This window comes from Anabas testudineus, chromosome 24 (genome assembly GCF_900324465.2).
Source record: "Anabas testudineus chromosome 24, fAnaTes1.2, whole genome shotgun sequence".
NCBI lineage: Eukaryota > Metazoa > Chordata > Actinopteri > Anabantiformes > Anabantidae > Anabas > Anabas testudineus.
The window spans coordinates 5,756,017-5,772,256 of NC_046632.1; the positions used below are offsets into that span (position 1 = coordinate 5,756,017).

The 16,240-nt window shown below is 40.9% G+C and overlaps 1 protein-coding gene across 1 annotated transcript in view; it reads right to left on the reverse strand.

Moving 5' to 3' along the window:
* phip (pleckstrin homology domain interacting protein) overlaps positions 1-14,162 on the reverse strand; it is a 29,623-nt gene extending 15,461 nt beyond the window's left edge. Inside the window, exons 1-16 of the mRNA XM_026342162.1 lie at positions 13,834-14,162; positions 13,662-13,720; positions 13,547-13,576; positions 13,336-13,395; positions 10,326-10,476; positions 10,009-10,107; positions 9,576-9,736; positions 6,680-6,901; positions 6,207-6,307; positions 5,648-5,718; positions 5,214-5,314; positions 3,915-3,955; positions 3,284-3,382; positions 2,225-2,381; positions 1,591-1,725; positions 15-143 (exon numbers count right to left, since the gene is read on the reverse strand). Coding sequence (XP_026197947.1) covers positions 15-143; positions 1,591-1,725; positions 2,225-2,381; positions 3,284-3,382; positions 3,915-3,955; positions 5,214-5,314; positions 5,648-5,718; positions 6,207-6,307; positions 6,680-6,901; positions 9,576-9,736; positions 10,009-10,107; positions 10,326-10,476; positions 13,336-13,395; positions 13,547-13,576; positions 13,662-13,720; positions 13,834-13,873 — 1,656 coding nt within the window. The 5' untranslated portion in view covers positions 13,874-14,162. The remainder of the gene's footprint in view (positions 1-14; positions 144-1,590; positions 1,726-2,224; positions 2,382-3,283; positions 3,383-3,914; positions 3,956-5,213; positions 5,315-5,647; positions 5,719-6,206; positions 6,308-6,679; positions 6,902-9,575; positions 9,737-10,008; positions 10,108-10,325; positions 10,477-13,335; positions 13,396-13,546; positions 13,577-13,661; positions 13,721-13,833) is intronic.
* Positions 14,163-16,240: the final 2,078 nt, after the last annotated feature.

A 16,240-nucleotide genomic window follows, 5' to 3' on the forward strand; every position in this document is an offset into this window, starting at 1 on the left:
TCCTCATGTTTTACCTTGTCATATTTGCTGCTGGACCCAAAGCCGAAGATCAGCAGGTGTCCGTGGGAGTCTGTGGCAGCAAAATGCTGCCCATCTGGACTACATTTGCAGTCAAATAGTGCTCCATGCCCTTGGCCCTCGATCTATCCACAGAGAGAGAGAGGGCGATAGGGAAATGGGTGCACACTGTAAATTATAGTTTGCACTACCTGGGGGAACTCCAGGCAGCTGTAGCAGTGGTATGACAAAAATACAGTACAATACAATACAATAAACCAAAATGTGCTTTGCAATAATATATTCACTTATGAGATTTTCCTATAATAATATAGCAAAATAACACATTTAAAATTGAGACAGTCAAATCAAAATTATGATGTAATTTCAAATTTCCTGATCATTTCTCATTTCACTCCAGCAGTAATAGTGAAACAAATACAGCAGCATCTGCAGAAACTGAAACTTACTGCTGCTTTCAGTTTGTTGTGTGAGTTTTCCTTCACCCGCACAACAGCTCAGTTCAGGCACAAGATGTTTTTTTTTTTTGCCTCTGTGTATTTTATTCATCAAAAAAAAAAAAAAAAAAAACACACTCTGCCAAAGCTCTAACCTCATACATCCCACTCCAGATGAACCTGAAGCACTGAGCTTTTAATAATCTCCTACTTACATACATACATAGGAAAGACACGTCTTTTCAGCAAGGTGGAGGACAGGCTGCTCTAAAAATTGAAGACTAGGCGTTAATAGGCAAAACAGTACAGATGTGTAACAAACCTCCTCCATTTGTCACATGTAATTGTAGCTTTGTTAAGAACTATTGCTTTGGAAATGACATTACTTAAGTCAGTTCTGTAACTTGATGACTAGTTTCTTATTATGCACTACATTTTAACATTTATCATTATCCTATAATTGTCTTTGTGTCCACGGGGGCCATTAATCAACCAAAAAGACACAGTCGCACTTTAAGTTTCAAACTGAATTCTGGGAAACACTCACAAAGTGTTATTAAACACTATTCGCTGAGTATGATCACCACTGAGATTTCACCAGCTGACCAGCTCCATGAGTGACTCACTTGTTCTGAGACTTTGATTAATGCTGTCCTTGGTTACCATAGAGGCACAAGCAGGAAATACAATGATTAACACACTAGATGAATACGTACAGCAGCATATGTACATGAGTCTGCTGTCTTGATTTCTGCTCTAGATTCAGGCCTATAGTCACACATGGTGCACTGAATGGCAGAAAAACACTAAGACAGAAAGCGAAAGTAATAACAGGGAAAGCACAGTTAGTGGGTGAAAGGGAAAGAATGTGACACAAAGACTGACACTAGTAAAGAAAAAAGGGAAAGTATGTGTGGTGGGAATGACGCAAATACTAAAAGAGTATTTCTAATAAAAAATGGTAATCTGTTAAATGTATATTTTTGCTGATTCACTCCATAAGAAAACACAAAGTATCAGAATTTAGACACTTGCGGCTTCGGTGTGAACGTAGGCAAACAGAAGTGAGAAAGACAGCGACTGAGAGACAGTAAGAGGAAAAGGTGGAGAGATATGGGGTGGTCAGGAGACTCACCATGTTGAAATAGGAGCGGATCTTGACTCCTCTGGCCAGGTCCCACACAATGCAATTCCCATCATGCCCGGCAGAGAAAAGGATCCTTGGATCGAAGGGATGTGGCTCCAGAACAAACACCTCATCCTCATGACCCTGTCATTAAACAACATGAATATTAGGATTAATAAATAAGTAATATAATATAAAAATGTATAGTATTTTTTTCAATACCTTGGATTTAACATTGTTTAGCCCATTACTAATTAAGCATAATTCTCTGTGCAAGTGTTTTCGTGCACGTCTACATACATACACATTGTACATTTAAGTTTCCAGAAGCAGCTACCATGTCACAAGCATTTTAGTGCAACAAAAACCACAATCCCCCTTATCTCTTTATCAATGTCCACATTTGCTTTTTTTTATTTTCATCTGGGTTTATATGCTATGTCAATCAACTACGAAATGTTGCATGTCATGTTCCATGAGGAACATGCGGAAATCTGACGTGCAGCAACCACAGCAAACCAGCAAGCATGTGGACTATTTGGGACACGGATGAGTTACATATCATTGGTACATTGAGCTTACAAGATAAAGGTCTCCTGTTTTCTTCGTATATTATATGTGTTTGTGTTCAATCGTTACATACCATCAGTACATGGACAAGATTTCCCGTGGTGGAGTTCCACACCTTTAGCGTCAGATTGTTGGCGGCTGTGATCACCGTGCTGTCATGGCGATCCCACGCTACCATGGTAACCTTCATCTTTGTCACCTTGTCTTCCAGTGGAGGAGGGTTGTACTTTCTGAAGGGATTACAACAAGATGCTTTGGCTGATTAACATCAGCTTTGTTTACTTTACACACCGTACATGCAACCCAGATGGTGAAACGGTTAAAATGCAATAAAATATGAAAAGCGTCTCTAAACTGTTGTTCAAATGGATAAGCCAGTCCATTCCTGCTAATGAACTGAATCTATTATCTTCAGTGCTTTTTTTGCACCATTAATGAGGAGCTAGCCAACCTGACAGCTAGATATTCTCTCTCCGCAGCTTAAAGTAATTATACATAAACTCAGCTGTTAGCGTTTATATATGTAAACTCTGCTAAACAATTCTTTGACTTAGACTTGTGTTATTTTTTACTAATTATAATAAGACACTTGAGCGTATTTATACCAAAACAATTTCAGATATCTAAAGAGAATTGGGTTATCTTTAAATCTGTAATCATAGTTCTCCTGTGTTTGTTGTGTTCATTCAAGCCATGAAGACCTAAATGGCCTCAGAGAGTCACCTACATTCATTCACTGTCTGTGATGCCTGCAGTGAATCTATACTGTGTCTGGAAGCACTCGGACAATCAATCACTGTCACACTTTATGCCACAGGTGCGAGAGTGTTTTTCTTTAACTTCATTATTTATTTGCTGTACATTATGAGGCACCTTGTGCAGCTCAGAATAAATAAATGCTAAAAGAAACAATATTAGGCACTAACTATTCCTAAAGAAATGTTTTAATTCAAAACCGCTTAGGAATTCCACTCATACAATAGATCTGGGATTTATTTATACAACGTGATTGATTCTTTTAATATTTAAACTGACATGACAACCCGTAGGATGATGCCAACCTGCAGCTCTGAGCTCTAAGCACAACAGCACTGGTGGAAAAGCAGAGACTTTGACAGTCATACACACATACCCGGGTAATTTGGTCTGCATGTCCAGTAGAATGCTTCTCCAGCCCTGGGGCTGCAACTGCCAGATTCGTGCTGTACCATCCCTGCTGCCACTCACAAACCTACAACACACACACACACACAGATTTGTGAACACATAATCATGCAGCAAGTAAGCGGTAAATATAACACTTGGTTCTATTTCAGTTTTCTGCAGTACAATGGTTGCTTTCATCTGCACACACCAGTATACACTAATTGCATGAACCCCCCCCACCTCCACCCCCTCCCTCCCTTCTCCATCTCTTCCACCCCTCCCTTTTGCATAGACAGTCTACCTCCCTCACTGCTGAGATTACAGAAACCCAGGGGAATAACAGCAGAGCTTGTTTTTCTGCAAACTCCACACAGACACATAATTTTACACTCAGCGAGTGCATGATATGTGCAAGCGGATACATGTGTCTACGTGTGTATGAGAATATGTGTATTAGAACACGTATCAAATAGTTAGTAACAGCGGTGTTTCTGCTGACACCATCAAGACACTATACAACACCCTGAGGTTCCATAAAAACAAACAGCAGTGTACACACAAAAATTAACTACACCAAGCATGTTGCTCACACACTAAATAACACTGTGCAAACTTACCTGTCACTGCAATGTGAAAATTGGATGCTGTCAACTTTGTCCTAAGTGAAAAAAATACAGGAGAAAAGTCAAAACAACAAAATTATTAACAAGTGTTTTCTCTGCCAGTCAGACAGTTTTACCGACTGCATTTTAATGCACCTACAATATCAAAACGTAACCCCAGAAAGAAATCAAGCAATGTAGATAATCCGGGAGTTTACATGAACTTAGGTAACCTGGTTACTATAAATAGTAACCAGGTTACTATTTTACATGCAACAGATGAGAAATCTGACTCTTGCTATGGCCCATGTGCATTTAGAGCCACACATTTTGACCATACAGTTACAGAGGACACAGCTTCCTGACTTTTCTGTATGCGTGTATGTTTCAGATCCCACAGCACAGAGAGAAAGGCAAACAGAATAAAAAACAACATGTGATGGAAAGCCACATATTTATACTTCTACAGGCCACTTTGTGTTATTTTAGTCACTCTTTTGGCAAAATCTATTTAAAAATAAAGTTGCATTGCTCCATTCAATGATGTCTTTATTCAAACAGCTACTCCACTTGGCTACTTTCACTGTGTGCAGCTTTCTGTTATAAACATACACACACAATCAGTGTGTTTACATGCACTTACATAACACAGCTTCAGACGACTTTCTCATTTCATAACTGTCATGTCAACGAGAAATCTGGTTTTCATTACTGGGAAAGGGCATTAGAGGAACCGGATTTCCCCATGTAGATTTCTCTTGAAGAACATCAACAAAGTTTTGACTTAACTCAAGGTCAACTTACTAGCCCTTTGTCCCAAACGTTCAACTGTATTTCATGTATTTTGTTTAGTAGATAGAGTTTGCTCAGCTGTCGTGGAGAATGGAAAACAAACTCCATGACAGGGGACTAAACTACATTTTTTAGGGAAGACAATGAGATGAATAAAAGAAGCTTAGGAAAAACAGAAAAGTGGAACTTGTGTTTAGAATTGTTTTTGTTTTTTAGGGCTGTCCAGCAATTAAAAAAACTAGATTAATTAATCTGAATTGACATGACTTTAAATTTTAGCTTTCTTATTTGTGCCATTAATCTTAACCATTAACATTATACTTGGCCCACATCATTCTACAGGGTATACTGTGCTCTGCTTGTATATTGTAAAGTTGAGTTTTGAGGTGCATTAGTAAATGTGCTCTCTCCCCTCGTTGCTCTCCACACCTCCCTTGCACTGAAATGCTCACACCTCACACCTTTTTCCCCTCAACAGACTGAGTCAAAGGCCACCACAGAACACAATTAACCTTGACTCACTGTGTGTGACTCAAGTTCAGAGATCTTCTCTGGCTGGCCTGAACCAAAGTAGTACACCCTGATGATGTGATCAGTGCTTCCTGTGGACAGGAACATACCACCTGGACAGAAAAACACAGAATTAGAATATGTCTGCTTGTCTACTGTAGAAATGTCATTTGCAGTAATTCCACGTGCAAACTTTGCAAACTTTTAACTCAGTGAATCAGATGCTCAAAGTTCAAATACATCTCAAAACAGAAAAACACTCTTAACAACCATGAAGCACACTTATTCCACATTTACTGAAAAGCAACAGGAATACTTGAGAGTGGCTGTCTGCTGTGCTGGCTCTTCAGTTAATCTGGGCTAATTGTGCAGTTTTTGTTTTTTTGTTCTGTTTCCCCTCTGGTGGTCTCGAAGCATGCATGAAAATCAAAGCAAGCTGTGTTCACCTGCACTGAAGGAGGAGCAGATCATCTGGACACCAGGCCTAGAGCGCTCTGTGAATTTACTGGGCCTCTGACTGGACACACACACAGAAAAGATTCATGCTGGAATATACTGTATGTGTAGTTTGAATGTTTACAGGTGTGCAAGTTAGCTGAATTGGCATCCATGTACATATTGTGTTACTTCGCATATGTAGTACATCTGAACTACATACACATACAGTACACATAGATATACATATAAACACATATAAAAGTAATTTTATGAAGAGTGCAGGAATAATAGGAATCAAATCCGCCAGGCAGGAACAGGAAAAACTCAGGTCCTGTAGCATAGTCTGAATGTCTAAAATCCATGTGTATTTTAATTAAATCCTACTCTAAATACATCTGGCATATGTAAAAACTATATCTGTAGTCCAGATAATAAAAAGCAGTCAACACAATCATGATAACAAAATGACATTTTACCAAAATGTTTGGCAAATATGTCCTTTGACATATTTCCTGTGAAAAGCATTTGCATAGATGAGACTTTAGGAGCTGTATCTGTGTTTCTCACCCAAACTTGAGCGTGCGTGCATCCCACTGCCAGAAGCAGATGGTGCCATCAGCTCCAGTGGAGGAAAGGTAACGTTTGGACCCGCTACAGAGAGGAGAAAACTGCAAACACAACCAATTACAGGTTACAGCAGGGTATTACGGACAATCAAATTATGTTGCTAACACTGCAGAAAGGAACTAAAAAGCAATTAATACACATAAGATTAAAAAGTCTCCCTAACAATGTAGAGTTGAGACTTAAATACACAGATACATAGGTATAGTGTAAACTATATGCAAACGCAGCCAAACATTAATGCTCAAAAACATATTTCAAAGAGGTAACATAGATGTGGGAACATTTCATGGAATAAATCCTACGAGTGTGTTTTAATATACTAGTGAATTTAAATAGTTTTAAAGCTATTTCTACAATGTACTGTTACACACACATTCTACAGACAGACAGACCACACACCCCAACAATCCTACCTGTAGTGAGGTGATAGAGGCTGCATGTCCCTCCAGAACGGCCAAAGGGGCACAGGTCTGTAAGCACCACACTCTTATAGTCTTGTCACAGGAACCGGCAGCAATCATGGTGTTCTCATAGCTGACAGCCATGTCAGAGATCTCAGCAGCATGGCCACGCAGTGTCGCCAGCAGACGCCCATCATCTGTTCCCCAGATCTTCACAAGGCAGTCGTCTGAGCCCTGACAAAGAAAGAAAATGGTGTAACTTTGGCTATTTGATGTGACTGCAGAATAGTATTTTAGATAGTTTGAGAACTGGCACGTTTGCTTGTGAGGTACACTTTTAGTATGACAAATTAAACATGTCAAGTTCAAGAAGACTTATAAAATACATCTATGCACGCTGTAGCCTTAGACTGTCAACAGACTGGCAAACCTGGAACACAAGCAGAAGAGGGAATAAGAGTCTAGGTAAAAATAGAGACGATTAATCAAGAGTATGACAAAAAGTGACAACAAATATTAAAAGGCACTAGATAGTTGCATTATACTAATTCTATAATTACATACCTGCTGTCATCTAAACACCTTTACTAGATTACCGTAGGCTAAGCACAAAATAATATTGAGCACTCCCCAGTTATAGTAATAGGTAGATTGCTACTTCTTTCTAAATGTTCCCTCAAACTATTACCTTCATTTAGAGATTTATAAAGATGTGGTGGCTGCGTGAAATTAAGTGCAGTGAATGTCATTCTACATACTGTAACCTTTCCTTTTAAAAAGAAGCAACAGGAAAATCAAACCCACTGACTCACTAATCACACAGCTCAGATTTTACTGAAATAACTGAAGAAGTAACTGTACAGAAACATGAATGTTTACTGGCTGAGGCTTCACAAAGACCTCACAAGGCGTCTTACTCTGACAAAGGCCTTTTCTACCAAAAGGCAATATTAGCCTCCTTCGCAGAAGATTTACTGCACTAGAGAGAGGAGAAACAAAACATAGAACAAAGAGAATCTGGGAACAAAACCAAAACATCAAAAAAGCCCACAGTCAATTAATAAATGATAACACATAAGATTAAGCCTCAAAGAAATGTTGCACCTCAAATTCCCAGAGCAGTTGCTTAAATATTGTTTGATGAAGACATAAAAACAGTCTTAAGGGTTTTACCTGAGATCAGAACTCATTCAGGCTGTGATCCACCTTGCTGGAGGTTAAAATATTTGTGATTCAGCATGATGCCAGACCAATCTGTGCCCTGATTAATATCACAAAACAATTTCTAAAACCAACAGGTAACCAGTGTAGAGATGCTAAAACGCAGTGTGAAGCAACTGAATGATTTTATTTCAAAATGAATATAGTTTGTAGTGTTTTCAAAAGACAGAAATCAGGGAGACACTTAATGTGATGTTTACATGGAGTGTTTTTGAATAAATAATCAATCATTTCTTGCACACAAGGGGTCTGGCTCTAATGACATGAGAATCATTATAGGATATGCTGAAACATCAACTTCTTTATGTCTTCAAGGCATTTCAAACAATGTTATCAGCCGAATGGAGCTGTTATTCTGCTGATGTTATATTATTCACATAGTGATAAAGAATAAGCCCTAACACCAATTAAACCTGTGACAATATTTTAAACATTGCTATGCCTAAATAAAATGTGTTTAACATGTAGGGTTCAGAAGAACCAAAGTACAAACTTTTCCTGTTGCTATGAATTAAAGTTATGTTACCAGGAGAAACAATCCATCCCAGCTGGTTGAATCTATCCTTCCCAACGTCCGTATTAATGACCTCAAAGCTATTTCAAAAGATACATTACACAAATCAACATGACTATTCACCAATCAATAGTTTAACTAAACCTACTGTATATGTTCATATGATCCCAGTGAACGTTTCGGCTAAACAAATGAAATCAATTATCAATCAATCTGACTGCCACTGCAGCAAAGCCTGAGTGAAGAGACTGAAGAGAGCCAAAAATACGAAAATATATAAATAAAAATGATCTTGTGATGAAAGGAGACAGTGAAGGGGGGAGAGGAGAGAAAAAAAACGAGCGGAGAGAAAAAAGAGAGAAGGAGAAAATGAGAGAGACCAAGAATGAATTTTAATTCTGGCACTTAGCCAGCGCCTCAGAGGAAACATTTTCTCCAGTTATGATGAGAAATAGCAAAGGGGGGGGAGAAAAAGGAACAAAGGAGGGGCAGCGCAGGAGGGAAGAGGGAGAGTAAAAAGAAAGAGAAAGAGAGAGAGAGTGAGAGAAAAAGAGTCAATGTAACCCTCCCTCCCCCTCAGCAGCCAGCCATTTTTAGAGATTTAAGAAGTGAAAACTGAAAATGGTGTTTAGCAGCAGGCAGTGTTTGACTCAAGCTTCCAAACAGAAGGACGGCAACATTAAATCAACATTATCTTACTGCTTATTTAATATTTAACACTTTGTCCACACTGTATCTCTAATACAGCCACATGGTAAGAGAAGTCAACACAGCACATGTGTATAAGGAGCATCCAGAGGGCAAAGGTCACTGTTCTGCTTTTAAGGAATAGCAACTGGTTTCTCTTTCCTTTAACAGTAATTGTGAAATAATTTTCCCCTGTGTAGGTTGAATCCGGCTGTTCCTGTCAATCATTCAGTAAAGACATCCCACAACAGCAAGGTAAACAGTAATTACCTCCTGGCAGAACTGTTACACCAGGAAATGCAGATACCTGGTCATCTTGGTAAGCAAAACACAGCTTGTAACCATCAAACACACACGCACACAAACACAAACAACTCCAAACAAACGCACAGCCAACACTGGCGCACAGCGCTGTCCGTGAAGTCACTCCACAACCACAGAGTTCACACCAACACACATGCAGGCACGCAAAAACTGCAGCCTTACCGTGAAGATGCGTCGTCCCGTCCTGTCGAAGGTGACGCAGTACACGGATGACAGGTGTCCCAGGATCCTCTTGTGCATCTTCATATGCTGATACACAGCGGTGGGCACCAACTGCCGGAGGCGGTAGGAGCCATTCAGTCGACGGCCGTTGCTTGTCTCCACTGCGTGGTTAAGAAAAAGCACACAATTAATGAAGAATGGACAACTGTGTTTATTCCCTGAATGATACAACACACTGTGATTCAGAAACAAATATAACTAATGTCAAAAGCTACTGGCAGAAGAAGAGATCTTGGCAAGTGACTACAGCAGCATCTAAGATCTGACTCATAAACTGGAGATCAATGCCACAAACAAAGCGTAAAGACAGATCAGTGTTTTATTTTTGTGATTATTTTTTTCAAAATTTTACTTTGCTTTTATTTTTCTTTACCAATATTAGGTGGGCTTCCATAGATAATCGGCGGCTCTGGTGGTCGTCCACAGTGAAGAGCAGCCAGTGCTGAGCCCTTCCACACAACATGCTTGCAACCTGGGGAAAAATAAATGCAAAAATGATGCTTAAAGACAAGCATGCACATTTTTTTATACAGAGCTACATATGCAAAAGCCATTCTATATTTAGGCACACTTGGATTGCATGAGGCTTGTTAGTCTACACAAACACTAGCTACAAGCTCCCTGATTTGAGCTCAGTTAATTTCAAGGTATTTTAAAGCTGATGTGCACATATACTCCACATCTACTCACTCTTGCTGGTGCGGAGGAGATTCTGTCTGCCAGCCCCCAGCAGGCTGGTGAGCCCAGGCACGCTGGCAGGGACCTCCCTCTCCAGCAGCGGACAAACTCTGGAGCAGACCTGCAGCAGGTGGTCTGGACTGATGTGCCGGTAGAGCTTCACCTTAACAAAAACACAGAGTCATTTAGTATCCTGAATACAAAATGACATGACAGTTACCACCCGAGGTGAAGGGGCGGTACAGTAAAAAAGGGAAACTAAAAGAAAAAGTCTGTAGTGACCCAACGTCTGCATCTACCTTTTTTTTTTTTTTTCAAATCTAAAAATTTAAAAATCTATCAGATGCATGGTAATTACAAGAAACGTCTTAGTTTTACAATACACACATACAAAACACTGTCAGGAAATTTGGGGAATTAATTTAAAATACTGAAGCAGAGTAAATAGCTAAAAAGGACAAAACTAAAACAAACGGTTTTCACAATCAAGCACTCGGGCAAAAACATTAACCGTTACATATTTTTAATCACAAAAAAATTACATCTGCAAGTAAAATAAAATTCACTTCATTTCTCAGTCACTACGGTTCATAGTATTGTAGTACCACAGCAGAGGAGGGGGTGTGGCATGCAACATAAGAATGAAGCCTGATGAAACCCACACTGCTATAAACACAGCGTCTCTCTGATTCCACTGACACATGGGGACACTCCTGCATGGCCTACTTCTGAAAAAGCACTCACAGCTCAGTGGCTGGAACAGCAGCACTACGCCACAGAATTTGATGGAGTCACATATGCATCATGCAGATCTGTGCTTCTTTCAGGATGCAGGGCTATTTAAAAGTATTCATTTCAATCAGCCATGCAGTAATCAGCTTTGTCTCAGACACATCTGATTTAAATATCTGCACGAGTTAAAATAAGCCTGAAATTAAACAATTATTCCACACACACACACGGGCACATTTTCTCTATTCCTCTATCTGAGCACTGACACTAACAATTATTTTCTGCCTGACACAGACACACACACGCGCGTGCACACACACACACGCACACACGCACACACACACACACACACACAATTAATGACCCCTTAATTGCTTTCAACATCCTTGCTGGTTCAGAGACGTGATCAGTGTTTCTAAGCACATATCAGTGCCCGAGCCACTCAAAGCTACATGCAGAACCAGGATGAACACACACACATATACACACAACACAGAGTGATGTGTGATAACAATTTGCCCCATTCTGCTTGTTTCTGAAGGAAGAGTAAGGCACAACACTATCCCAGCCACAACAGCACCACTAGAAAGCACATGGTCCTACACACTGCTGCTTGCCACCCCCCCCCCCCCCCCTCCTGTAGAGTGTGTGTGTCTGTATCACTTTACATTTCTAAAACACTTTTCAGAAATCTATAAATATCTTTCACCTAAACGTTATTGCCTTTACCTTAGATTGATAAGAGCAGTCACGTTGAAATGCACTCACCAATAAAGGCAAATATATTTTTTAATATTTCATTAATGTAAATATATGTTTAATGTTATAATGACAAATTCTAAGTCGTTCACAAATAAGACCATGTTCATATATGAATGTTGAGCTTCTGATCGCTTACATGTACAAAAAAAAAAAAAAAACGATCACGCATCTAATTAATCCGCCTTAATTAATTAGCCACAATTAATACTGGTAATTATTACAATATCATTGAAGGCAGCGTTGATTCCTCCTTGTTGCCCAACCCCCTTCTCTCCCAGCCCAGACATCAACCTACAACCGATGACAAATCCAAACATGATCCAGCGCCGCCGCATCTAAACACCCCGTTTTTCTCCATTTGGCCTAATAATTAAAAAACGCTCCGCAGTATTATTTTTTTTTAATAGAGGAAATTATGCACAATAGACATGAGGCAGACTGAACGGCTGGGGATGGGAGGAGGAGGAGGAACGGAGAGCCGAGTGAGCCAAGCAGGAAGAGAAAAAAACACACACACATGCAGCCAGAAAAAAAAAAACACACATCATTTCTTAAACGTACACATTTGCATGCCGTTCACACTTGGTGCGATCTCAGCGTCCACCTGTCTGAGCCTTTGTGGATACGAGAGGGGGAATCCACAATATAAAATAGATAAATAAATAAGAAATAAATCAACGTAGGTGGATCAAACAGGCCACGGGTCGTTATTTTTTACATTCACCTTAAACTAAAAAGTCGTAAAACAGCATCAAAATGAGGATGCGCACTGGATATAAACCGTGTAAGCGACGGTTAACTCTCTCCACGCCCCCCTACCCTACGCGTAAAAGGCGCTTTCGGGCGAGTCCTGTTTGTTTACATGACAATTAGCGCGTCAATTAATAGCGCGATGGCAAGATAACAGCTCGACGTTACCTTTCACATAAACTCATCTCCCTCTCCTCTTCCATCCGAGCTTGGCACCACAATCCACCCCCCCCACACACACACACACACAAAAAAAAGCTGCTCTCCTACTGTCTCCACAGCAGCCGGGCAGCACCCTCCCCTCCATCGGGAGCTGTAACTCCGGCTTCTCTAAATGTTGCTGCTTTTATTCACCTCCAAAAGTTCCTGTTTTCTAACTCTTGCCCCCTTGTGTGTTTTCAACCCCCGTGCACACAAACGCTGGTTCTTGCAGGACAAGAGCGCCTCCATCTCTCTCTGGTTTGTGGCGCAGGGAGTCCCTCCTCCGGATCCTGGCGCTCCTACAGCACAACACTCATGACGTATCAACATTTCACACACATTTTTCCAACAACTATTAAAACCTTTACAACATGCATGGCACCAAACTGGCACACCACGGTGCACAGGAGGCTGGGACCCGACCCCCCGATGCCCCGAATCGCCCTCAACTTGCATCCAGCTCGCCCTGCAAAGTGCTTTTCGGTTTTTCCTTTACCACCTGATTTAAAAATTGCGGGAAATTCAATTTTTATTTTGCTCTCTAAAAACTTTTTCCTCAGTTATAGGGCTCCCTTACCAAATTTTCGTACGTCCCGGGGTGTTCCTGCCCTGTCCAGTCCAGCCTTATGGGTAGCAGCTGAGGTGGAAAAACAGTGTGGAGTGTGATCGTCCGGTTCATAAATGTATCGAGTGATGTTTTAAATCAGTAAATGAGAAATCAGAGTAACAGCAACATCACAAAGTACAGTGCAGAGAGAAGCATCTCTCTCGTGCTGCTGACTGCTTACCTCCTTCTCCTCCACCTCCCTTATCAGGGTCTGAAAATATGATAAAAATACAAAATTACACCCCGTGACATTGTCGGACATATTATAAATTATCCCAAAACGCAAAAACACCAACCTCGGCTGCTCTTTGACACGGTCCAGCTTCTAGAAATCGGGCTATTAGGAAGTACAGTTCTGGTATGGTTGGAGGGGGAGAAGAGGACGGGAGCTGCGTTAGAAGAGGGCACCGAGGAAATTGGGGGGATATTACAACAACCATGACATATTGTCCGATTTCCTTTACTCACCAGAAGTCAACTGCGCGATGTGTGTACTGTCTGAAGCCATTTTGGTGTTGTTTGCCAGGGCAGCGCCAGAGCCTGTGTGCTGGGTCTAGGTGGCTGCCCTGTAGCTGTCACTGTTTATCCACCAGGAAGAGGCTGCCTCCATTCAGCTCTGCTCTCACGAAGTCCCGGCTGCGTCGACTAGTCCTCCGCGAAGGGACAAGTAGTGCGCGCCGCGCGGCTCACCCCGCAAAACGGCGTTTTCCTCCGGCAAAGAACGAGCCGCTAGTACCGCCGTGGGTTAAATACGCCTCGGGCTGATTTTCTGTGGCGGTAGTTTAGCCGTGAGTGCATGTTTGTTGAAATCCCCCTCCCCCTCAAAGGAAAAAAAGCGCAAGTCCTCTGCGGAAGAGTACCGGTAGTGGGTTTTACGCACGTAACAGCGGAGGGGAGGTAGAAATGGCAGCCTGCTGTAGGAGAGGATGCGCTGCTGCAGAATGGCTGTTACTACGATGTGGCTACACGACAATCGCCACGTTTTGCTAACTACATTCTCATACGTACACATGTTTCTTCTAGTGGCGGATTGATAACACGTGAATTCGGCTGTATTTTCTGTATTTTTCTTTTATGCGGATGTCAAAAAAAAAAAAAAAAAAAAAAAAAACAAACATGGCTTCTGTTAGAGAAAGGGACACGCAGCCGATCTAACATGTGAGCCAGAGCTGAGTGAATCGTCCACACATCGGGGTTCATTCGGTGTGATTTCGGTGGCCTTGCTTGTTGTTACTCCGTCGGTATTGTGTAACAACATGGCTTGCTAACACACCCACTCTCTGGGAGCCGCTTGGTGGGGAAGTCGTCCATTTCTCTTCCAAATACCGCCAGGCAGTAAAATGGGGGAAGGGTTTGGAGAGGAAGGGGGAATGCAGCTTAATGAATGAAACCTCAGGAGTTAACAGGAATTTCATGCAAATCACACATTTAGGCATGATGGACCATCAAGGACGAGCATTAGTATATGCTTAGCGCACTTGCTCTGTGGTTGACATGAGACAAATGTAAAGGAAAAGGAGCAAGGCTCTTTTTGAAACCATCAAATCACACTTTACTATTATTTATAGAGGGGATTTATATAGTAATGTACTATGTGTCCTATTTATTAAAGCAGTTAACCAACTTCAAACGCACTTCCTGTTCCCACTCCCCTCAGAAAGTGGTTTCCCTACTTTAAATAAGACCTCAACAAAAAAACACAAGTAACTACTGTAATTACTACTTATTCATAATTTAAGTCACAATTCTCACAGTCTGTTGGAGCAAACCTGCAGCGAATCAGAGCATATTTCATAGCAATGACAAGGTATAGCTTCATTTTATTTTTACACGTTTCCTTTCTGTGTTTTACCCTGTGCATGCGTGCTGGCGGTTATATGGTGTAATCTACCCAAGGAATGATATCTCACGCTACAACAAATTATTTTGTGATCGAATAGTGTAATTTCCATTTGCAGGCATCGCTTTTAAATCCCCTCTCCTATTTATACACTTAAGTCCCTGGAAACAGACCAGTTTGTGTTTGACAATACAAAAAACTCTTCAACAGATGACTGACTAATTCTCTGCCACACTTCTTTATGGACTTTTATTTTGGGTGAAAATAAAGAAAAAGAATTAATTATATACAAGATATTTTTCCCTGCGAAATGCATGAGAAAAAAAAAAATTTTTTTTTCCTGCATATGATGTCTACGTCAGGTAAGAAGTTTTGAATAGTCAATAGAATATCCTACATGTAGGCCTCCATCTTATATATGTGTTTGAACTGGTATTTAAATTGCTGATGGGACAGAGAGTTTGGAGTTTGGCTCTGCTTTGCTCTTACGGCTGCATGTTTGCATGTCAACCACTAATAATACAGATACTGCAACAGACAGAAACTGTGTTGTGAGCATCTGCTGTAGCTGCTGCACCACCACCTACAATGCTGTGTCAGAAGTGTTCAGGCAGATTGGTGGGTGTACTCTTTAATCTAGGAAGCACATGACAGATTTGGCCTTTTTTGCATCCACGTATGTAGGCCTACTACATCCTGACCCTCCACTGTTAGAATTTGGCCCGTGTGTTAGCTGTGCCAAACACACTAATTTCACATAACACTAAATTTGCCACTTAGGAGCACATGCTTGGGTTGGACCTTTCATTAAGGCAGTGTAATTTATTACTCATGTTCCTTACTATTGACAGAGGAAATTTAGAGTGTCACTTTAGTTCCTGTAAAGCAACCCTGCTACAATGAGGGAGATAGATCACATGTCAGCCACTTGAAGGATGCTCTCTTCAACCACTAAACTAACCGACAATCTGCTTTACATATTTTCACAGGCTGCATGACTGAAAAAAATATTGTGGCATGGAGTAAAGCCAGCTT